This window comes from Pongo abelii, chromosome 3 (genome assembly GCF_028885655.2).
Source record: "Pongo abelii isolate AG06213 chromosome 3, NHGRI_mPonAbe1-v2.0_pri, whole genome shotgun sequence".
Classification (NCBI taxonomy): Eukaryota; Metazoa; Chordata; class Mammalia; order Primates; family Hominidae; genus Pongo; species Pongo abelii.
In genome coordinates, this window is record NC_071988.2 from 142,365,253 (window position 1) to 142,390,625 (window position 25,373).

At 39.1% G+C, this 25,373-nt stretch overlaps 1 protein-coding gene across 8 annotated transcripts in view; it reads right to left on the reverse strand.

The window, feature by feature from the left end:
- PRDM5 (PR/SET domain 5) overlaps positions 1–25,373 on the reverse strand; it is a 238,818-nt gene that overhangs the window by 155,460 nt on the left and 57,985 nt on the right. For all 8 annotated transcript variants that reach the window (XM_054554414.2, XM_063723623.1, XM_054554413.2 and 5 more), the window contains exon 3: positions 13,888–14,010. In XM_054554414.2, coding sequence (XP_054410389.1) covers positions 13,888–14,010 — 123 coding nt within the window. The remainder of the gene's footprint in view (positions 1–13,887; positions 14,011–25,373) is intronic.

Below are 25,373 nucleotides of genomic sequence, written 5' to 3' on the forward strand. Positions count from 1 at the left end.
ATTCGGGCTGCTAGCAGAGAAGGTAACTCCTCTCTCTAGGCAAGTCATTACAACAAGCATTCAGTTCTCAGCAGAGAGGGTAGCTCCTCTCTGCAGCTGTCATTCCATCATCTGCTCTGCTCTGGCTGAGCCTGAGGCTTTTACAGGCCTCGGAGGGGAGGAAGTGTGCATTCATTGGTCCACAGGCAGTCATGGGCAGGCCCAGAAAAGGCACCACAAGTTCCCATTCTGGTCGACCGGACTGTCAGCCTGGCCTCCAGCCTTCAGGCACTCCCTAGTCTGAAGGTGGGGCCTCACCGGGGACCTGCCCCCTTTCACCCAGGAGCCTATCTGCCTCCTGCCACCCTCCATGGAGCCCAGATGCTTGTGCCAAGGGGCACCTGCAGGCCACAATGAGCTGCCCTCAGCTCCGCATCAGTTTCCAACCCCCCCCCACACTCATTGGTGCCCAAGTCTTGTGGGGGGAGCCAAGGCAGCAGGCAGCTGGTGTGTCAGCACTGCCCCAAGTGTATGCACCCCCAGCTGGGCTGTGACAGCAACCGGGCTCAGCCCCACATTGATCTGAGATTAGAGTAGGCGCTGACAGTTGGGAGAAGCCAGGGAGTGGGAGCGGGCACTTCAGAGCCTGCAAGCAACACAGGGAGGCCTGGGCCCACAGCACCAACTTGGGTAGCTGAAGCCGCATCTGGGAGGGTGCGGCTGCTACCTGCTCCTGGCTCCCACTGGCTCCATGGAGCATGCAGTCCCGGCTGTGCCCCTTCATACCCTGGGGCAGGGCTCCAGGTTCTCGTCGGGCCAGAGCCAGCATTTGGGGTAAGAGTGACATTGCCACAAGCTCCCTCCATTGTCCCTGTGCTCAGGGACAGCCCGGGGCTCCCCGTCATTTGGCTCAGGGCCCTGCCTGGGGAGGAGCTCCTCTGGGAGTGGATCATGGGCCCCAGGCCCAGCCGTTGGGAATGTCAGGCTTGGCAGTCACCCCAATGCATGGTGGACCCCATGGACATGGCCCTGGGCAGCCCCACACAGAGCCTCCTCCCAAGGCATAGGAGCCCAGCACCCTCGGCAGGGTGGTACAGTGACTGCATGGGTGGCCGGGTCCTCAAAGCAATCACTGCTCCCAATTCCCACCTCAGGCCCAAAAAGTGTGGCCCCAGCTCCGTGACCCAGGCCCAGCCCCTTCACCCCATGGGCAAGCACACCACCACTCCAGGCCCAGCTCCATCTCAGGGCCCCTCTCTGCCTGACCCAGGACCGCAATATGGGGCCCCTCTGTCCATCACAGGTCACGACTCTGCCCACGATGGGCCTGACAGGCAACCAACCCGGACACATCATGGTGACCCCTAGGGCGGCAGGCTGCAGGGGGGCTGTCTGCCTCCTCCCCATACCCTCCCTGCAGTGGCTGGCATGATGGCAGCAGCCACTCGAGACAGCCCTCCACTGCCATCACTATAAGAAACTAATGCCATTGCTGCTCGGACAGGAGGCAGAGCTCAGGCAGTAATCCTCGCTCACCCGTGGCTCACCTCCAGCTGTGCAGCCAGGTATGGGTCTACGGCACAGGGGCTGGGGACCCCGGTGAAAAAGTCTAGAACTTATTCTTCCTATCTTGCTGTAATTTTGTATCCTTTAACAAATCTCTACCTATCCTTGTGTTTTTTAAATCATGTGAGATTTCTATGGTGACTAAGACTCAATCAAGGATGATTAGATTAGGGTCTAAGGTAACATTTTCCTAGATTTTGTGACATAGTAGACTTGTCAAAATTATCAGAGTGAAATATACTTGGCTTAATACAGTATAACTTTGTTATACAAATTACAATGAGTACAGTACATAAAGTACAAGATAATTTTTATACCTTCTTTTGAGTAGTGAATTCAGTGATAGAATGCAGAACTTCACATTTTACTTCGTATTGCTCAACAGTGGCTGAACCTTTTATGACAGTCTATTCAGGCACTGGATATAGTACAGGTTTCTTTGAATAGAAATTTCCCTAGACTACTCAACTTCCATTGATAAAGACCTATATGTGGCTAATTCTACTGTTTTGTGTTGTATCCATTACATTTACTTCACTTTGTAATTTGTTTATTGACTTCTTTAATGCCAACCATTAAAAAATAATTTAAAACTTACCATAAAACATATTTCCAATTTTGAAACACAAAAACAAAGTCATTTCCTTCTTTATGTTCATACACCAAAAATCTTGCCTGGCAACAAGTAGTATATGTGCTTATTCTGGGTGTCTAGATTTTAGTTTTAACACTTCAAAAATACACACCACACACACCCCCACACACTCACACATACACGGTTGTTAGTTTAATTTCCTCCTCTGGTAAGTGAGCTTTCATGTTGTTTGCTTGGCTCCGTATATAACAAATGTTTCATTATATTTTCTAGTGACTAAAACATTCTTAAGATTCTTCTTTTTAATTTCTACCGTACCTCCTAAATCTTGTAATGATATAGCCCAGTTCCAGAATATTTAGTGCAATATTGATCACTTCTCAAATACTAATCTTTCATTACTACATTTGTTAGGTATGATTTGAAAGCACACTACCACTTCATAGTAAATACTTCTTTTCTCAGTAGCCTTAGCTATTTCATTATTCTATATCCTAGTTTTCTGAATGAGTCCAGACTGAACTCTCTGGTTGTTAATCAACAGAGTATCTGAATTAAAGGCTCTGCTTGTCTGTGGTTATATCTGTAAAAAGACTTTTGACATTAACGATGAGGTGTTGTTGGCTGCACAGCAGTCTGGCTAAGATAAAACTACTTAGCAGTAGACTGAAATGTGTACACACATACAAGTACATACTCAGCACTCACAGAGTAAAAATGTGACACTTTGCCAGACCAAATACTCACATGCACATATACTGCAGGCCAGAGTTCAAGTGGAAGCATTTGCTTTCTGTTATTTTAAAGGAAACAGATGTAAGCCTTTTCCCAAGTGACAAGGTACATTCAACTAGGTGTACCACATCAGGAAAGAGGCAGAAGAGCTGCCAAAGGAGGCCAGTTCAACAAGGACTTACGGAGCCCCCACTAGACGAAATGAACACTGGGAAACAAACATAACTGACACAAACGCCGTTCTTGAGAAATTCAGCCTCTAGAGATGACAATGTAAATAAATAGTTTATCTAAGTGTCATCATGATATTAAGTATTTTGGATTTCAATTCTAGGAGTCATGGGAATATTTCAAATTAACTATTTTTAAAATGTTACAAATTTTAAAATTTTTAAATTAAACACTATAATCTAAATATGAAATGTAAGATTTGCCACTTTCCCCCCAGGACAACTTCACAGAATTTCTATTTTCAATTCTGCTGCACACTTTCACTATCACCAATCCTATTACAACCAAAAGCCCCAAATCAATGAGGGAACAAACATTCTTCAGCCCTCTAGCCTTCTTTTGGTTAATGTTACAGAGGTAGGCTTTGTTAGGTCACTAAATATGGAAAGAATATGAGCCCCATAAGGCTGTAATTTCTAGGGACACAACTTTCTAATATCCAGCATTACCCAATCTGCAAAAACATCTGAGAGCAGGCAGAATTCAGAGGATTTCTATAAGAAACAATCAGTCAGCTGGGCATGGTGGCTCACACCTATAATCCCAGCACTTTAGGAAGCTGAGGCAGGCGGATCACTTGAGATCAGGAGTTTGAGACCAGCCTGGCCAACGTAGCTGGTGAAATCCTGTCTCTACTAAAAATACAAAAATTAGCCAGGCATGATGGTGTGCACCTGTAATCCCAGCTACTTGGGAGGCTGAGGCAGGAGAATAGCTTGAACCCAGGGGGCAGAGGTCGCAGTGAGCCGAGATTGTGCCACTGCATCACTCCAGCCTGGGCAACAGAGACAGACTCTGTCTCAAGATAAATTAATTAATTAATTTAATTTAATGCCAATGTCCTGCACAAGACCACCATAAATGAGCACATAAAAGGTGCTCTATAGGCCAGGCATGGTGGCTAATGCCTGTAATTCCAGCACTTTGCGAGGCCAAGGCAGGAGGATCGCTTAAACACAAGAGTTCAAGGCCAGCCTGGGCAACAATGCAAGACCCCATTTCTACAATAAATTTTAAAAAGTAGATGGGCATGCTGGCACATGCCTGTGGTCCCAGCTACTTGGGAAGATCCCTTGAACCCAGGAGATGGAGGCTGCAATGAGCCATGATCAGGCCACTAGACACTGGTCAACAGAATGAGCTCCTGCCTTAAAAAAAAAAAGAAGAAGAAAAGAAAAGAAAGAAAGAATCAGCCTGCACAAAACTTTCTTCTTTAAAAAAGCTGAAAAGTGGTTTGGCACAAACATATAAGCATAATGATTTTAATCCTATCCCTAGGGTCACCAAGCCACTACATTTAATAAAGATTTCAGCACACAGTACAGTAAGACTTCTTCCCCACAGGGTATTTCTTGTGTCTATAAAGTCCTTATCTTTCCAAAGAGGAGAATGGCTACAGAGCACAGCAAGCACAATGTCATCCACGGTAAATACTACTCAAGTGGCCTAAGAGGATGCTTCGTGCACCTAACCACAGAGGAGCTCAGTAGCAGGGTGCATAGGCCACTGCAGCCACTGTGGGGCAGGCTCACTAGGCTTCAGTCACTCCACACAGCAGGTTGTCTCTTGAGTAGTAGATAATTACTGAGAAGTCTTCTACATGCACAGAATTATATTAGATACTCTGGGAAAGCTTTATAAGAAATAAAACAGATTTTACTTTGTTTCATATACAGACAATATTATAAAGACAAAAACTACAAACCTGGCAAGGGGTGGTGATAATGAAAATTTAAGCTTACTATATCAGCACTTACAGGCATACTTTGTTTTATTGCACTTTGCTTTATTGTGCTTCATAGACATTGCATATTTTACAAATTGAAGGATTGTGGCAACCCTACGTCGAGCTAGTTTCTTAGAGCCATTTCTCCAACACCATGTGCTTACTTCATGCCTCTGTTACTTTTCGCAATATTTCTAACCTTTTTATTATTATTGTGTCTGTTAGGATAACCTATGATCAAGGGTCTTTGGTGTTACTATTGTAATTGTTTAGGGGGCCACCATAAACCATACCTATATAGTGGCAAGCTTAACTGATAGTGTGTGTGTTCTGACTGCTCTACCAGTAGCCCTTCCCCCATCTCTCTCTCTCTCCTCAGGCCTCCCTATTCCCTGAGACACAACAATATTGAAATTAGGTCAATTAATAACCCTACAATGGCCTGTAAGTATTCAATTGAAAGAAACAGTCACACGTCTCTCACTTTAAATCAAAAGCTAGAAATGACTAAGCTTATGAGGAAGGCATGTCAAAAGCTGAGACAGGCTGAAAGCTAGGCCACTTGGGCCAAACAGCCAAGTTATAAATGCAGAGGAATAGTTCTTGAAAGAAATTAAAAGTGCTACTCCAGTGAACACACAAATGATAAGGAAAGTGAAACAATCTTACTGCTGATATGGAGAAAGTCTGAGTGGTCTGGATGGAAGATCAAACCAGCCACAACACTCTCTTAGGCCAAAGCCCAAACCAGAGCAGTGCCCTAATTCTGTTCAATTCTGTGAAGGCTGAGAGAGACAAAGAAGCTGCAGAAGAAAGGTTGGATGCTAGCAGAATTATGAGGTCTAAGGAAAGAAGCCATCTCTATAACACAAAAGTGCAAGGTGAAGCAGCAAGAGCTGATGGAGAAGCTGCAGCAAGTTATCCAGAAGATCTATCTAAGATATTAATAATTAACAAAACTGGCTACACTAAACAACAGATTTTCAATGTACATGAAATAGTTCTATTGGAAGAAGATACCATCTAGAATTTTCATGGCAAGAGAGAAGTGACACCTGGCTTCAAAGCTTCAAAGGACAGGCTGACTATCTTGTTAGAGTCTAATGCTGCGGGTGACTTTATGTTGAAGCCAATGCTCATTTACCATTCAGAAAATCCTAGGGCCCTTAAGAATTGTGCTAAATCTACTCTGCCTATGTTTTATCAATGGAATAACCAAGCCTGGATGATGGCACTGTCACCTGTTTACTGCATAGTCTACCGAATATTTTAAGCCCACTGCTGAAAACTACTGCTCATTTGAGAAATTCCTTTCAAAATAATACTGCCATTGACAAGGCACCTGGTCACCCAAGAGCTCTGATGACGTGTTCAAGAAGATGAATGTTTTAATTTCTGCTAACACAACATCCATTCTGCAGCCCATGGATCAAGGATAAATTTCGACTTTCAAATATTCTTTCTGAAACACACTTCATAAGGCTATTGCTGTCACAGTGATTCCTCTGGTAGATCTGAGCAAAGTAAATTGAAAACCTTCCGGAAAGGATCGACATTCTAAATGCCATTAAGAACACGTGTGATTCATGAGATAAGAGCAAAATATCAACATGAACAGAAGTTTAGAAGTCAATTCCAACCCTCATAGATGACTTTGAGGTGTTCAAAACTTCAGGAGAAGTAACTGCAGATGTGACGGAAATACCAAGAGAACTAACTAGACTTAGAAGTGAGTCCTAAAGATGTGACTGAATTGCTATAATCTCATGATAAAACTTGTATAGATGAGGAGTTGCTCCTTACAGATGAACAAAGAAAGTAGTTTCCTTAGATGGAATCTACTCCTGGTGAAGATGCTGTGAACATTGTTGAAATGACAGCAAAGAATTTCAAATATGACATAAACTTATCTGATAAAGCAACAGCAGGGTTTGAGAAGACTGACTCCAATTTTTAAAGTTCTACTGTGAATAAAATGCTATCAAAAAGCAAAGTATGCTACACAGAAACCTTTTGTGAAAGGAAGAGTCAATCGATGCAGCAAACTTCATTGTTGTCTTATTTAAGAAATTACCACAGCCACCCTAGCCTTCAGCAACCACCACCCTGATCAATGAGCAGCCATCAACATCAGGGTGAGACACTTCACCAGCAAAAAGATTCTAACTCATTGAAGGCTCAGATAATCATTAACACATTTTAGCAATAAAGTATTCTTTAAAGGTATGTGTATTTTTTAGACATAATGCTACTGCACACTTAATAGACAACAGTATAGTATAAATATAATGTTTACATGCACTGTGAAACCAAAGATGGTATGGTGTTTTACTAAGATACTCACTTTCTTGGAGTGGACTGCAATGAAACCCAGAGCATCTCCAGGTGTGTAGAGGCTAAGTGTTTTGTATATATTATCTCATTTAATTTAGTCCTCACAAAAATCCAATGAAGTAAGCATTATTACAATCAACTCACGAAGAAGAGCAGTTTTAAAGGTTATTTTTATTGCTATGAAGGCAAGAGCTAGATCATCTTTTTAGTCGTAGTATCTCCAGTGCTCAGCATTGGGCCTGGCATGTAGCAGATGCTCCATAGCTATGGGTTGAATGAATGAGTTAAGTAACTTGCTCAGCCAGCAAAAGTCAGAGCCAGGGATCTACTTCAAGTCCTTTAGACAACAAAGCTCATGCTCTTTCTATTGCTTGAAACTGCCTTTCTTAATATTATCCAAACTGGGTTGGGTTCTGCATCCCTTCTGATTGTATATCAAGTGTTTGCCTTTTCCATTTACTCTAACCTTATTCCATCCTTACATAAAGCATATTCTCCCCACTGATCACTGTTGTAGCTTGAAGATGGATGTCTCAAATCCTAGGATGTCTCGACTCCTGGTATCCAGACCATCGTGTAGTCCTTTCCTACACTGTGCCAAGGTTGGCCTGTGTGACTAACAGTATTCAACAGAAGTGATGCTATGGAACGTTATTTCCAAGATTAGGTTATAAAAGGTTGCAGCTCCCCCTTTTTCTCTCTTTCTCTGTCTCCCTCTCACTCACTTTTACTCTCACTCTTTCTCATCACCCTCTCTGGGAGAAGCAGGCTGTCAAGTCCTGAGCAACCCCAGAGAGAGCCCCAGTTCAGTGGTGAAGAACTGAAGCCTCCTGCCATGTGAGAGACCTTGGACACAGAATCTCCAGCCTAATCAAGTCTTCAGAGACTTCAATCAAGTTTTCCCTGGCTGACCACTTGACAGCAACCTCCTGAAAGTCCTTGAACCAGAACCCCAGAACCACTCAGCTAAGTTGCTCCTAAATTCCTGACCCTTACAAATTGTATAAAATCATACTGCATATTTGTTATTTTAAGCTGTTAAAATTTGGGATAAATTTGTTACATAACAATGGATAACTACTACAATCATAAATACAAACAGATAAGACAGGCTAGATGAAAGTCATTCTGCAAATAACTCAAAAGTCATACTCTAATAAAAGTGACTGACAGAACCTTCATATTAGTCAAAGATTAGGTTATAAAAGATTCTGTTTTACCACTGGGTGAGACATGGATACTGGGAAGCAGGATTGGTCTTCAATAGAAGTAGAAAAGGTAACTTCCTCTATGGTTCTTAGGACAAGAGGCACAGAAAGTCCCACCTAATTAAAACTTTCCTCTACACCCAACCTGACAGGCTCTGATTCTGAAATTTTACTACAGTGTATTATTATAATAATTTCAAGAGATCTAAATGTTAACTTTATCACATTTTTAGCACATTAGCTAGCAGCTAAACTGAGGCAAGAGGAGACAAAAGGAAAAAGAGACAAGAATAGATGTTGCCTAGGCATGACCTGTATATGAAGAAGAAGCAGGTGCAATGCTTTATAATGAATTAAGGACAGTTTGGGAACATAAAAAAATCAAGGGATACATAATATAAACAACTTAAAATATATATTTTAAAATTAACCTTGTTTGAAAATTGTCAGCAGTTTCAAAAATATCTAATACCAAGTTCAGAAACATGAAAGATTTTTAAGATCTGAATTTACATTTTCAAAAAGTAATCTCAACTTTAAGGTATTACAACACAGGGGTTAAAAGAGTGGACAATGAAGACATATAATCTGGATTCAAATCAAACCCAGTCACTCACTTGCTGTGTGGTCTCAAGCAAGTTACTTAGATGCTCTTGAGAGTCAGTATCCTTATCTGACAAAGGAAGATGAAAATTATATAATAATATCTTTCTCATACAGTCACAGTAAATAGTTAATAAATACATTAATAAGTGAATAACTGCTTACTGGCATGCAGTAAGCATTCAGTAAGTGTTAGCTGCCATCATCATCATTTTAAGGATTAACACAGATTTCAATTTTACCACTATAAATAACTTAAGAATATTCCTATAAATACATATTTGCCCTGTCAATAAGCTACAAAATTAATGAAAGTAGAGCAGGTATTTAAAACCTCATGGGACCAATTGCATTTTTACTTTAGTTTAAAATGTTACCCTAATAAAATACAAATGTGGACCTTACTGGAAGATAACCTATTAAAAGATAGATCTGTAAGTTATTTAACTGTTATTTTTATGTTATGATTGAAGAAAATCACCAGATAGCTGTACTTTACCATTTTGTGGCAGATTCTTAAAAAATTCTAAAAATGCCATTTGTATAAATCTGGTAAGAAAAAACAGAAATAGGAAAGATAGAGAACTGGAAAAGCCCTTATTTTGCACATAAGTAATAAATCCTTTTGGTATTTATTTTTGTTGGTTGCTTAGTTGGTACTGCTGCTATTTGAATTCTGTATCAGCATTATTTGTTACTCCTATGGATCTTGGTAGCTTAGTGACAATGGAGAATGTCTTATCTGTGCTTGGAAAACAAAGTTGCTTCTCTCTTTAGAGATCCACATGTGATTTTCCAGCTCTGTCATATTTAAATTTCACGTGTCGCCAGAGAAGACCCCAGGATAAATTGCCTATGACTATCCATCCTCAGGCAAGGCAGAGAAAGGAGGTTCAACAATCTGTGACAAAATAACTGCTGGTAATGAGCATTCTAAACTGACAGCAGAATTGGGGCAGAGCTGTGAGAATATCTTGGCTCAATACCCAGTGCCTTCTCACCTCATTTAGACCATTCTCACATCCTGACACCCCTCATGAAGTGCACCAGGACCCAAATGTTTTTACCCAAATGTTTTTACCTTTTTATGTAAATTGATAAGTATGGCAAATAGTCACAGGAAAGACATGCCTGAAAATATGGGTTTAAGAATATGAGATGTAGCACTCCATCTCTGAAATGTTCAAATAATTAATAGTTTCAACCGTAAGTGGCATAAAATATTCATTTTCTATCAAAAGAACGGAAATTTTTAAGAGCCTGAAAACACAAACTAGGTCAAAAATATTTTTAAGCTACATATACATTTATTTCCTTTAGTGCAACAAAATTAGCATTTAATAAGAATCATCCATTTCTTATGGAGCTTAAGGACATTTTAGTTCATTTTAAGCCACAACTTTCACATTTAGAATTTTCTAGCCATAGTTGGAAACTTTTCAGAAGTCTGAACATACAGTTAAATGATTATTCTGAAAAGTTTGCATGTGGGAAGAACTGTTTGCTTATTAGATCCCTCTTTGATAATTCAGATACTTAAGTCATCATTTCCAAAGCAAATTTTCCAAAATCAAATAAACTGCAAAACTAGAAATATAATCAAGTCTCCAAGAAGGAGTTTCAATTCCCTGCCAAAACAGACCTCAACTTCATAATCCCTTGTCCAAAAAAGTTGGACCAAGTATTGATGTTTTCCACCGAGCAAGCCACATAGTCACAAATGTTTCTCATTTACTCCACTCCTGGGATATACAGCTCAAATAAAAAATTTCCTGAATACCCCAAACTTCAGATGCAATTTGGAATGCAAGTGATTCATAATGTTATGCAGGAAACATCGTGATCTTACCAACTCAATGTTTCGGGAATGCAATCTTTAGGAGACCATTCCAACCAATTAGAAGGCTGACATCCCTTTCAGCCATGTGACCCAACTATTTTGCTCTCTGTCTTTAGCTCAGATGTGATTTTGAACCCTCAGCAATCCTCTACTCCAGCTACTGTTCAAAATAAGAAAGATGTTACCTCAAGGGAGCTAACAAAGATCCCTATTGTAATCTATGACAAAAAACATGGTAGCAGTGCACTGCATCCCCATTAAGAAAGTGCAAAACAGTGTTAAAAGAAATGAAAGCCACTGTCATTGCTCTGCACCAAAAGCCTCTCAGAGTGGCTTCTGAACATACTTAGATTCTAATTCAGGAGCGAAATTTCAGAGAACCCACCAGTTACATGAGTCCTGTTCTAATCCCCCCTTCACTCCTCTTGTTAAGTCATTAATAATTTCTTGGAGTACCTGTCATCTTTTGTGATTTATATTTTCTTTCAAGGAAAAAACACAGTTGATATAGAAGAAGAAAAGTACTGCATGGAATGTACTAAATGAATATGAAAACTGTAAGTCTTAGACAATGTGATTACTGAAAATGAGCGAAGTGCCTACAATATGATAACACACAGGGCATAGTAGAGTAGCAGAGTAAATGGTGAAAGATCAAGGTATAAACACTTATTGACATTGTTTTCCATTAACTAAAGAGATCATTACAAGTAAGAGTTAAGGGGAACTCCTAAACAAGTATTACCTAAGGGAATATAAGATGAAACTCACATAACACTTTGTAAGTTTAGGCAAAGAAAGAGACCTACTGATTCTACAGAAATAATAGGCAATAAGAAGACATTTCTCAAACTGAAGGAATTTGGAGAAGGCTTAAAATCATTATTTACACCTAAAAAGAAAAACCATCTAGCATAAATAATATTCTCCACAATCACAATGATGGAGAACCTACCAAAACGACGGGTTGGCTTAAGGTAAATTCATGGCTCTATAGGCAATTTTAATAATAGTAACATTTACAAAGAAACAGAGTCTGTAAATTAAAATATTGACATAAATGATGTTCTCATGAGATGAGTTTGCCTCAGAAAGCCATGAAAAAATATATAAATACTTGGAAAAAATAATGTCTACATGATAAAAAAGAAAAAAAAAGATCAGTTTAAACTTGTGGTTGGATCAATGACCATCATGAATAATCGGAAAAGTGGCTTGAATATCTCCAGCTGCCAGAGATCCTATTTTCCATGTCACCTCAGCTGTTTAGTAAGAGTCATCTCTCATGTATCCATGCAAAAAGAGGCAGTAATCACATTGATTATCTAATACTTATTTGTACTGAAAAAAAATTGGTTAGATGACATTAGGAAATTAAATAGTCGAGATGACTGTTTGCTAGTTACTTTAAAACTTAATTCTGTGCCTTTTCCTTCTTGCTACTGTTGATTTTATATTGAGAACTGAATGAAATCAGTGTAATGTCAACAAATTGTCTATCAGAATTTCTATGAATAAATGACCACATGTATATGAAGCTTCTTGAACAGTGTACATGGTAGATTCTCAAATACTGTTCATGTCTTATTCTTTTCCCTTCCCCTCTTACTTTTGCCAACCATAGCTTTACTTCCTCTTCTGAAGTTTAGGATCCAGGAAGATGAACTTTCACATGTAATCAGTCAATTATCTGCCAGAATTTAATGTTCCTTATTCTTTTGGTCATCTGATCAATGTGTTTTAACTATAGGGCTCCTCTAAAAACTATATCATTTTCTCTTCTTGCCTTATTTTCCACTGAGGGATCACCTAAGTTCAACTCATAGTTTGTATCAAAACCTAATGTTTTGTCCAGCAGATACAGGGAAATGGAATTCAATAAAACATGGTTCCCACCAGTGGTGGTTAATTTTATATGGTAACTTAACTAGGCTACAGGGTCCCAGATAGTTGGTCAAACATTATTCTGGGTGTTTCTGTAAGGGTGTTTTTGGAAAAGATTAACATTTAAATCAGGAGACTTGAATAAAGTATATTGCCCTCCATAATGTGGGTGGGCCTCATCCAATCATGCTGAGTCCTGAATCGAACAAAAGGCTGACCTACCCCAGAGCAAGAGAGAATTCTCCTGACAGCCTGCAACCTGGAACACTAGCTCTTCTTGCCTGATGGGTTTCCAAGTGGGATATCAGCTCTTCCTGGTTCTATAGCAGCTTCTGGCCATTAGACTTAAACTGGAACATCAGCAATGTAGATTTTAAACTTACCAGCTCCTATAATCACTGTGAGGTAATCCCCTATTTTATATATACATATGTATACATACATATATAAACATATACATATATACACAATACATATACACATATACAAATACATATATACACACAACCATATATATATTTTTATATTTTTTATATGAAAAAAGGATATATAAGGATATATCCTTCCTTTTTTTTTTTTTTTTTGGAGCCACAGTCTTGCTCTGTTGTCCAGGTTGGAGTGGAACAGCATCTTCATGGCTCACTGCAGCCTTGACCTCCCGGGCTCAAGTGATCCTACCACCTTAGCCTCTCAAAATAATGAGATCACAGATGTGAGCCACTGCACCTGTCTCTCTGGGAAACCCTGACTAACACACCACCTCCGACAAGCTCAAAGCCTAGTCACAGGGAATATCCCCAAGTAAACCTTCTCCAAAAAGGCTTTCCCAAACACTAACAGAGGGTATAGTACTATGAACAAAATAAACTATCAAACAAATAAAAATATCAATAAATATTCACTGAATGAAATAAAAGTACCTGAAAGCGAGATCTGCCAAGGACAATATCAGACTGTGTAATTCATTCCCTCAGGAATTCTCATAAAGTAAGTGCCCTGGTGTTAGTTTACAGCTAGGCTTGCCCTTTCCTACATATGCTGACTACATGAGATTTCTCTGCTTTTATGAGTTAGTTACTGTTATTTGAAGCAGATCATTGGGAAATAAATTTAAAACAGGGAGTACAGTTACATTAATTCATCCCCCACACAGTGCATAGTACAAATGAGAAGCAAATAAGCTCACTTGAATGGCAGCCAAGTTCTTCTGCTCCTGAGATGGTGCCTCATGAACGAAGCGAAGCCAGTTGGAGTGCCGTGGGTTGGTAGCATCCAAAATGTACAAAACTTCTCCCTTACTCCCACGAACCTGAAACATTAAAGGCTCCTGAGTTTACAATGGAAGTCAGAATATTAGCCTTTAAACACACCAAGGTTAGAACATGACGTTTTTTCATAAGTATATACCTTTTTTATTGATAGGTGATAAATAGAAGTTGGAATAACATGCATTCTTCTCTTAAACACATGTATAAATAGAGCCTACTATTTCATTTGGCACATGTCTAGATGACTCACAATTGCAGTGAACTCTCAGAAACATCCTGTGTTGATAGCTGTTTTCTGGTCAAAATTATTTCGGTTTGTAGGTATATTCCAATATATGTATTGCAATCACAATTGTTCAGAGAATAATCATTATTGCAACCTTCCCCTTTTCTCCAAAGAGAAGGGTCATACTGCTTATTTCCCAATTGAGAGGGGTAGAACTGGAGCAATCGTTTCAGTTCCTCTCTGGACCTGCTTACTGAATCATCTCCATAAAAGGAGAACCTGCTCATCTAGCCAGTGGGAATCTGACATCCAATGAGACAAAATGTTATGCTCTTTACTAGTGAATGAATGAAACAGTCCCATTTTATCCCTTCATGGCCCACTCATGGATTGCTGAGGACGGTGGGCTCTCTGCTTTTTGTCTCAGACCACACGATCTCACTGCTCAGGCCTACTCTACATTCAACGGGATAGAGGAGGGGAGTAACTCCAAAAGCAGGTAGCCCATTGGACATTCTTGAATCCAAGTTACTTGAAATCTAGCTTCTCCAAAACCCCTGCATTATCAGTTGTTAGGGACTTGCCCAGTTTATAAAACTTATATACCAATCACCATTCAACTCTCACTTCATGTTTCTATTCCATTAGAATACAGGAAAAAAGGGAGAGGAGTGAGTGATTAGCACTCCATATCTCCAACACCAAGTAACACAAACATATAGGTTACAAATTCACCTTGGCAGACTTGATAAGAATACTAGATTTCCAAAATTTTATTTTATAAAATAAAAGACAATCAGTCCAATAAGGTATGTATTTTCAAGATACATCTGAACAATCATTTGTTCATTCAACAAACAATTATTGGGTCCTTAATGGCTAAAGGCATCAAGAATCTTTCAGTGAACAAGACAAAGCCCCAGACCACATGGCACTTAAAAGTAAACAAATGTAGAATATAATTTCTTGTAAAGATGAGCACTACAATGACAACTAAAACAGAGCAGGAGAAAATAGAGTACTAAGAGAAGGGCTCTATTCGATGAGGCCATCAGGAAAAGCCCTTTGATGAGAGGACCTTAAGAGTTCTAAAGGGAGGGAACAGGCCAGTAGAGGGCTAGGGGAGTTCTAAAGGGAGGGAACAGGCCAGTAGAGGGCTAGGGGAAGACTGTTCCCAAGCAGAGGGTACAGCAAGTGAAAGGCAAGGAGAAAGGCCTTGGGTTTGGAAATGAATTAGGTGCATTCAAAGAACAGTAAGAAGGTTATAAGGCTGGAACAGAAGGAGCAACCGAGAAAGTGGTGGGCATTGAGATCTAACAGATTGGCAGACAGCAGATCATGTGGGGACTAACAGACCAGGAAGCCATCTAGACAGTTACTTTGGGCAGGTACAGTTATTTTTACGCAAAAAACATTTTAAAGACACATCTGTTACATGTACTGCAAAAACTCATATTTAAAGATTCTAATATATAATACCCAGGAAAGAATACAGTTTGCCTGTTCCTATTATCTGACATACTGCCATGTTTCTCAAACAATTCCTGTTTTCTTAAGTGCCCAGGGATCCTCAATAATTAATGCCAGACCATCACTGGGAAGCACGAATTTAATTTTTCATATTGTAATTTCTAAAAGAGCAATTTAGGACTATAAATACCTCATATTTACATACTTAAGATGCTTATATGTGAAGGTATGGGAATTTGTAACACTTCTCACTAAATAACAAACTCTCACTGAAAAGATCTGCTTTGGGAGGTGCCTGAAAATTGTTCTGCTTAACAAGTGTAATTGTTACTTACACTTCGACTCAGGACACTCACTGCCCACTAGGAAATTCCAAAAATGTCCAGCAACACTGATATGGTAAAGAGAATGTACACTCTATACCTCTGCCTCAATGGGCATGTCAGTTCACATTTTTTGGCAAAGTAAACAAATAATTTTAAATATTTGGATATAAAGTCCTTCCTTTCAGGTACCCTCACAGCAATGGCACCAAAACTGTTTATATTGACAAAAAGCTAAATTAAGCACAGCAGGTGGCAATGCCACCTGATACTTGAATGAAAAATTTTCTCAGTAGAATTGAAATTGAAAATCTATAACTGTTACTGAAATCCACACAAGCTGACTAACTTTATGTAGTGAAACACAAATGGGTTTGCCCAGGGCATATCTCAGTTTGAGAGGACAGCACTACTTAGAGAAATTAGTTTATGGCCCTTCTTAATCATACATTTGTCACTCAGTAGTAAGCACTATATATCAGATGTGTTTAACATTTGGAATTCTTTCTTCAAAGATACGAAACAGAAGAAATATTTCTCTGTGACTTATTATAGTAAGAATATTTGAGTTTTTACCAGGGGCATTGTTTGTTCTTTGTGTATTTCAGCTTTTTCCCAGGCCCTTTGGCCCCAACTATGTTCAATTATTCAGTATTAGCAACTTAATTTCCTTTTCAGTCCATTAGACATATGCACTTCCTGGCTATCACTTTCTCACACAATATTCCATCTTAAGGGAAATACATAATTTGATTTTATACTAAAATTATTCTGAAATGTATCACTTTTAATACACACAAATTTATGTGCTGATTTACCTTTATTCTCAGAACAACACTATCACAACCAGCAATATACTACATTACCAACATATTCATATTTGAAATAACTTTCTTTGTTCATTAACAGAATCACTGCCCATTTTATTCCAAATATGCTTACCCAAACAACTTTTAAGTTCTTAGAGAGTTTTTGCTCTCTGGGGCCTATCTGTCTTCTCCAGCTTTCAAGTGGCTGGCCATTTCCTCATTGCACCAGTCTAGTCTTCAACACTCCACCAAAGCTGGTAGATTACCTGTGCACACGCCTTTTATCTCACTACCCTAACCACAGTGTCCGCCTTGCTGACATATCATCTGAAAGAGACATCCAAAAGTAATCTAGTCCATCTTTCCTCTTCCCAGAGACACCAAATCAAAACAACTCCAGACAGCTGGCTAATTATTAAAGTCTCCATTTATCTATTTTAATTTGATACTGAACCCTGAGGTAATAAATTGAACATTTTTTAAATCTAAGGAATAAAAAAGACTGAAAATTCCTCCTAGTACCATGTTTCAGCATCTCACTAATTTTTGCTGCCAAAGTGTATTATGTTACTGTCAAAACTTAGTCTTCCAAATACCATCTTCTTTTATTTGAATTTTCTTGGAAATGAAGTGTATTTGGTTACTATCTGACTTAGGATCATCTTCTGCATACCTGCGGCCAATGATGAAGTCAACAGTCTCATCATGTAGTAAAAACCACCTCAGTTCGAAAACCTGTTTGATTTGCACAGGCTTCCTACAGTAGTTACACAAAAAGGTTAGCTAAAGTAGGAAACATGCCAGGCAGGTGGCTCACAACTGTAATCCCAGCACTTCGGGAGGCCAAGGCAGGCAGATCACCTGAGGTTAGGAGTTTGAGACCACCCTGGCCAATATATAGTAAAACCCCATCTCTATTAAAAAATACAAAAATTAGCTGGTGTGGTGGCACACGCCTATAGTCCCAGCTACTTGGGAAGCTGAGGCAGGAGAATCACTTGAACCCAGGAGGCAGAAGTTGCTGTGAACCGAGATCGCGCCACTGCACTCCAGCCTGGGAGACAGAGCAAGACTCCACCTCTCAAAGTAAAATAAAATAAAGTAGGAAAGGGAAAGATATCTTCTAGTGAAAATGAAAACTTTTATGCTTCAATATAATTGTTCATGTCTCTATGACTTTGCCACTTCACATTTAATGAAATTATTCCCTTATGGGAACTTGGCAGGGTCTAGCCTCTGTTGAATGCTACTGACATCACTTTTCAAGTATCTGAGAGAAATAATGTGCTGGTCATTGCTACTGTGTATCTGTATCTTTTTTCAGACTAAAAGTTCATAACATCGAATATGTCATAGTTGATTTTGTGTTCCCACCCAGAAAAAGACAGAGGAAACCACAAAAAATCTCAGCTCGATTAGAGAAAACCCTAACGTGTAAATGAAAGAAGAAAGTGGAAATAGGGAGCAGGGAGAGAGATACAAATCTTCTTTCCCTAAACTTAAATATTTTATTTGTTAAATTGGGTCAACTATAGACAGAGAAGCTCAATTATTATGGGGATGGTTAATTTTCAAAGAAGAGTCTACAGTGTTGCTTACTCTATTTTTTTCCTTCAATCATTTCAAATGCCTGAGGAATTTTTCACTAACTATATACATTCCATCAAGCCTCCAAGAGCAAAGCCAGTCAGCCAGATTTGCCCCCCAGAAGTGGCAAAATGTAACAGATAGATAAAATTTGATTTAATGTATGGTAAAATTTAATGGCAGCAAATACAGTCAGTTCCAAAAAAGATAGAAATAATATCCTTAATGAAAAATTACAATGTTATGTTACAGTATTATTTATTAAATAAAACATATTTCCCTTTCTGTCTTTCAACAAGGCTCTTCAAAGAAGGTAGTTTTAAGCACTAACATTTAGAGTATGGATGTCTTCAGAGTATAAAATGCCACCACATTTTTGTATTTAAATTACAGGCATTCTTTCTGCAATTGTTTTTAACTAAAGTAAGGCCATATGCCTTGCCTTCAGTGTTTAATTATCCAGACTTCAGGATATCTTTAGGAGCACAAAAAAGCAAGTGTGCTCAAGTAATCAATTCTGACGGCACATTGTTGTCAGATTTAAACCAAAGGGAGACACACTTTCAGAAATCAGCAACGATCATAGCTAGGAAACTGTAGTGATTTATAGTTTCCAAGAAAAGGGCATGGGTTTTATTTCCCCACTGATTGTTCAAAGGATTCTCTCTAAAATTACTATTTGCTTGTGTGTGCTTATGAACACGCGCGAGCACACACACACGCACACACACACACACATCATTGTAGCTTATCTACTTACAACTCCCTTCTACCTTCCGTCCCTCTGCCTCCCACCTGCTAACTGCTATCTGGTAATCCTAACCCATGGATTCCTCTGCCCTGGGAAAGCAGATGGAGAGGAAATACAGGCATTTACAGATCCCTGTTTCTTTACTAAATAACATCCATCATATAATACACACAAAGTTAATATAAAAGTACTGATGAGAAAAATAAAGTCACTTTTTGTGACAAATATTTAAATTTCAAGTGGAAGAAAATCATTTTGGAGGGTAAAGATGCTAAACCAGGAATCAAAAACCTAGATGTCATCCAAGGCTCTGACTACATCACTTTGGGTGAGTCATTTCCTCTCACTGAACTAAGCCATGATCACTTGACCTCTAAAACGGGGATAACAGTTTTTGCCCTGCGACTTCACAGAACCTGTGAGAGCATCAAATGAAATAAAATGCGTGACAGTTCTTTATACCAGTGGGTATTTTGCAATCATAAGGTATTCGTAAAGTGAGGAAACTGGGCCCACAATGGCTACAGACACCTTAAATATAAACATTCTGCTTTCAATGGCACAGCTGGGAACATATATACCATGTCAACTTTTTTTTTTTTTTTAGAAACAGCGTCTCTGTTGCCCAGGCTAGAGGGCAGTGGCACGGCACTATCATGGTTCACTGCAGCCTCAACTTCCTGGGCTCAAAAAATGATTCTCCCATGTTAGCCTCCCAAATAGCTGGGACTGGGACTACAGGTGCATGTCACCTTGCCTGGCTAATATTTTATTTTATTTTGTATAAAGACAGGGTTTCCCTATATTGCCCAGGCTGGTCTCGAATTCTTGGGCTCAAACAATCCTCCTGCCTTGACCTCCCAAAGTGCTGGGATTACAGGCATGAGTGACCACACCCAGCCATGTCAGCTTTTTCAAGGAACAAACATAGTGCTTTCAAGGAACAAAGATAGTGTTAAGGATATCTTAACACTACTATTCAAATTCAAATACATATTCAAACAGCCTCTAATTGAATATTATAAGGTAGTAGCAACCCAGACGTCATTTTAGCTGTACTGACACACTTTCTTATGCCAAACTGAAACACCTTGCTCTGTGACCCACTGCCAGTAACTGCAGCTCTGCCCTCTCAAGGAGTTTTAATTTCTCTTCCATCTGTAGCCCTTCAAATTTCTGAAGGCAAGAATCCCTCCCTCTCTATGTTTCTCTTCCACAAAACAAATAACTTCTTCCTTATCGGACATGATTTTTCAGTTCCATCACTGTCTGGGTTATCCTCATGGGTGCACACAAACTTGTCAAAACCCTCCTAACACGGGACAGAGTCCAGCCTGGAAAGGACGATTATGACCTCTGACCTCGGCACTCTTTCTATTGAAGCAGCTTAAAAATCACAAAAGTAATTTTTGGTTGCCACACCTGACATTTAGCCGAGATTGCCTTTATAAACAATCCATATTAAGAAAGGTCTCATGATACTGTCAAAGACAGAAATACAAGTATAACTGAAGAACTTGGTCAGGTTTCTGTAGCAAAGCAAATCCTATACCTGGACAACTGACCACTCAGAGAAGGAAGCCTGTTATTTGATACAGTCTCAACAAATATTTTATTAACTAAAAGCTCATACGATGTGTCTTTTCTTCAACCCTCATTGCCTTTATTTCCTTTAAATGTTCAAAAATGTTTTATAAGATACTTAATGTAAAATATTTTAAAACACTCCATGTCTTTGCCTTTCAAAGTACTTTTTAAATTGGGCCAATTTTTTTAAAAAAATAAATACCTGACATAAAATGAAAGACATAGTGAAAACCACATCATCTTTTCCACAGCAAATTTATGAAAGCACCTTAATGCATAGAAACTGTCCTTTTCTATAGTTTTACAAACCTGTTCAGCTACTCAGATTTCAATGGCATTTTTGGACAGATAAGCTTTTTTATCACATGAAGAATACAACAGTGACCACTTTCTGCCTTCTTGGAAAAAAAAAAAAAGAATACAGTTGAGTTTAACTGACATTAGCTTATTGTACCCATTGTTTTAGGGGTTTTCTGTAAAACATGCTGGGTTTTATGCATGAATGTTACAGCATTTCTCGTAGCTACTTAGTGGCTTATTTGTTTACTTTTTATTTTGTCAATATTGTTAAGCAAGTGACTTTCATAAGCAAAAAGTGTTATTTCACCAAGGTATTAGAAAACCATAATAATAAGGCCAGCATGTCTTCTGACAGTTTGGCAGCATCAGATCCCTCAGCAATGATTCATAAAACTTTAAATCCTGTTAAAGTTTTATGAAGCCTTAGTGTTGCCCAATTTTTAATATCGATTTCAGACCTGCATAGACTTCTAGCCTTATAGTCATCAGTTATCTTTTTGTTGTTGTTGTTAACATGGAATCTCGCTCTGTGGCCCAGGCTGGAGTGCAGAGGTGCAATCTCGGCTCAGTGCAACCTGTGCCTCCTGGATTCAAGCAATTCTCCAGCCTCAGTCTCCCAAGTAGCTGGGATTACAGATGTGTACCACTTCATCTGGCTAATTTTTGTATTTTTGGTAAAGATGGGGCTTTGCCATTTTGGCCAGAATGGTCTTGAACTCCTGACCTCAAGTGATTTGCCGGCCTCAGCCTTCCAAAGTGCTGGGATTATAGGCATGAGCTATCATGACCAGCCTACAGTCAGCTTTTGGAGGATTTTCCCTATAGCATATTAAAAGAGTTTACAAAAGGTATTAAATATTAATAAGCAATTTTTGGTAGCAAAATTCTAATCATAAAACATGAAATTATTTTAAAAAATTGGTGGTCACATATAAAGCAATGGCAATATCCAAGATCCAGAGATCACAGTCTTGATGGTGTTTTTAGAAAAAGATGCTTTGTGTGTGTGGTGGCTCACACCTGTAATCCCAGCACTTTGGGAGGCCAAGGTGGGCAGATCACTTGAGGTCAGGAATTTGAGACCAGCCTGGCCAACATGGTGAAACCCCGTCTCTAATAAAAATACAAAAATTGGCCAGGCATGGTGGAGCACGGCTGTAGTCCCAGCTACTCAGGAGGCTGAGGCAGGAGAATCACTTGAACCCGGGAGGCGAAAGTTGCAGTGAGCCAAGATCGTGCCACTGCACTCCAGCCTAGGCAAAGAGCAAGACTCCATCTCAAAAAAGAAAAAAAAAAAGAAAAAAAAAGGAGAAGATGCTTTGTATCTGAAAACTTCTGTGCAAAGGTTATAGAAACACCAAATAACAAAAGAACATCGTGTAATCCACAGGGAGAAAAAATTCTTTTAATCTACTTTTCCTTTGATCTTGATCTCCTAATCCAAATTCCTCTCCTAACTGCATAGTTTTCTAAAGCTATTAAAATTGAATCCACCCAACCCATTTAAATCTAACAGTATTCTCCTCAAAATGTACATAACTTGACAGAGAAACCAATCAATGATTTTAGCATAAAAATGCACCTAAGCAACCAAATACTTCCCAATTACTAAGGTAATTCTCATAATCATCCAGCAATCATAGTTCTGTGCTGAAAAATTCTAAAAGGTAACATCCTTTGTCAGTAAATATTTACTGAACAACATTTACTATACATTTCTTTATTGGTTATTTTCAAATGTGCTATGAAAAGCCACAGATGAAATTTTTGAACACAGTTCCTTTACTCAATTTATACCTTCAGTATGAGGAAGCAGAAAACACAATGTTTAAAAAGCTCACAAAGCAATGCACCGATCACTATAAAGGACATACATATGAACTGCATTCATTTCCAAAATGAATTGGTACACATGGGTGTAAAGTAACATACAGTGCCAAGTCCCAAGGATGGACCAAGATGAAAAGTAAGAGTTAGAGCAGAGAAGAGTGCATTATGAAAAGGTTCCAAAAGAGAGGTGTGTCTCTAGAATAAACCCAGCAGGCCTGAGACTGCCAAAAAGTCCTGCCTGCAAGTTTGGCCTTTGGTGGGCATGGGAGAACTTGGCTCTCAGAGTGTTCCCTGTCAATAGTTAACATATCAGGGTGTTTTACTGTGCCTAGACTACTTGTGTAAACAATATTGGTTATGTTGAACACCTGTCTTCCTTCTGGAAGTCTGGAATTTTGGTATATCCTAGGGAGAAGGCGCCTATGAGTTTCTAACAAAAATCTTGGGCATTGAATGTTTAATGGGCTTCCTTGTACAGAAACGTCACACATGTATGGCTGCATTTTTATTTGTGGGCAAAGAGTATGCTCTGGCCAAGTGCAGTAGCTCACGCTTGTAATCTCCGCACTTTGAGAGGCCAAGGAGGGGGAATCCCTTGAGCCCAGGAGTTCAAGACCAGCCTGTACAACGTGGCAAAACCCCATCTCTACTAAAAATACAAAAATTAGCTGGGCATGGTAGCACATGCCTATAAACCGGCTACTTGGGAGGCTGAGGCACGAGAATTGCTGGAACCCAGGAGCTGGAGGCTGCAGTGAGCCGAGATTGGGCTATTACACTCCAGCCTAGGTAACAGAGCAAGACTCTATCTAAAAATATATATATATATATACACATATATACACACACACACACACACACACACATACACACATATGTATATATATATTTGCTTTGTGTGATCCTTAACGGGAGGGAGAGAGCATAAGGAAAACTGCATACAGGTTCCTCCAGACTCTGCCTGTCCCTCTTCCCTTATGATAGGGCTGTACACACCTACTATGTACTGTAATAAACCTTAGCCATGAGTACAACAATGGGCTGAGTCCTGTGAGTTCTTCTAAAAAATCAAGTGTTGGGGCAGTGTTGGGAACCTCCAACACACAAGGTGAACTTAGTTCCATGTGCTGAAAATGGGATACAAATTTGCAAATAGGAGAGGCAGCAGGTCATTTCAAGATTAACAAGGTTTTATCATACAAATATTTAACTTACAGAAATTAAACTACACCAATTCAACCAAAGCATTAAAAAAAATGAGAAAAATCAAAGAAAGAAAATAAATTGAAATAATAAAGACCATTCCCTTTCGTGGCCAAAAAACAAACCAACTCCATCTAGTGATCAAATAAGGAAGAATACTCAGGAGTAATTATAAGAAATTATTTCCTTATAAATTGGCTTCAGAACCTAAGTTTTGCAAAGAGGTGAATCCACTGTAGAGAAAATTATACAATGGAAGAGTGGTAAAGTAACTCAGTCATTTTGTGTGGAGGAGACATAATGAACGACAGAAGTAAATCTGGTTGGGAAGATGCAGTTAGTCAAGGACAATAGGACTCAAATTTTGTGGCTGGAGCAGCAAAATCAAAGCAATAACAGGAAATAAATGGTGACTGTATGAATTAGGATATTCTGTCCTCCAACTAACAGAAATTTCAATGGCTTAGACTAATCAGGGGCCACCCCTGTAGGGCGTTAGCTTCTCAGTAATAATACACTGCTGCATGGAGGAAGGGTGGAAACTCTGCCAATATCTCGATTCAACTGTGAAAGATGAAGGGGAATAGATGATGAGTGACCAACAACCCTAATGTGCACAATGAATTGTGTATGGAGGGAAAATTCTGTGAAAGGTGAAAGAACTAAATAGACTATGACAATAATTGTATTAATTTATTAATCTATGTCTTAGGAGCTAAGGAGAGAAGGGTAAGGATGGGAAGTACTGATTTACAGGCCTTGAACATAAAGTTGATATCTGATATCTAAAAAGCACAGTATCAAAGATTAAAAATCAGACAGACCGATATTCTAGATGTTTTTAATCCAAGGCAGGTGAAATCAGGACAGGCAAACTTAATGTAAATAAGAAAACAATAAAAACACAAAATTAAGAAATATTGATGTTACATGCAACCAAAGAGGAACACAGAAAATCCTTTCTAAATCCTCTTCCCACAAATCCAGCCATCAGATGGGCTGGCTGAGGATTCCCAACTCTACATCTCCTAGCAGTGTCATCATAGAGTGGAAAGATATTGATATCTCTGAGTGTTCATTGATCAGTATCAGAAAGGGTGATTTACAGAATATCCTTTAAGTTAAGGAGCGTTCAGAAAAAGTATTCTCTAAAAGTAAAAATTTTATTCATAAAAATAAGAAATTGATCTCTACTTTTTCCTAAAAGATTTTGTTTCCTCACTCAGAATCTGACTAAAGCTCTTATGTCCTAACAATTAAATGGGAACAGAAGGACCAACTCAGAAGAGCCCATACATCCATGTTGTACATACTTCTC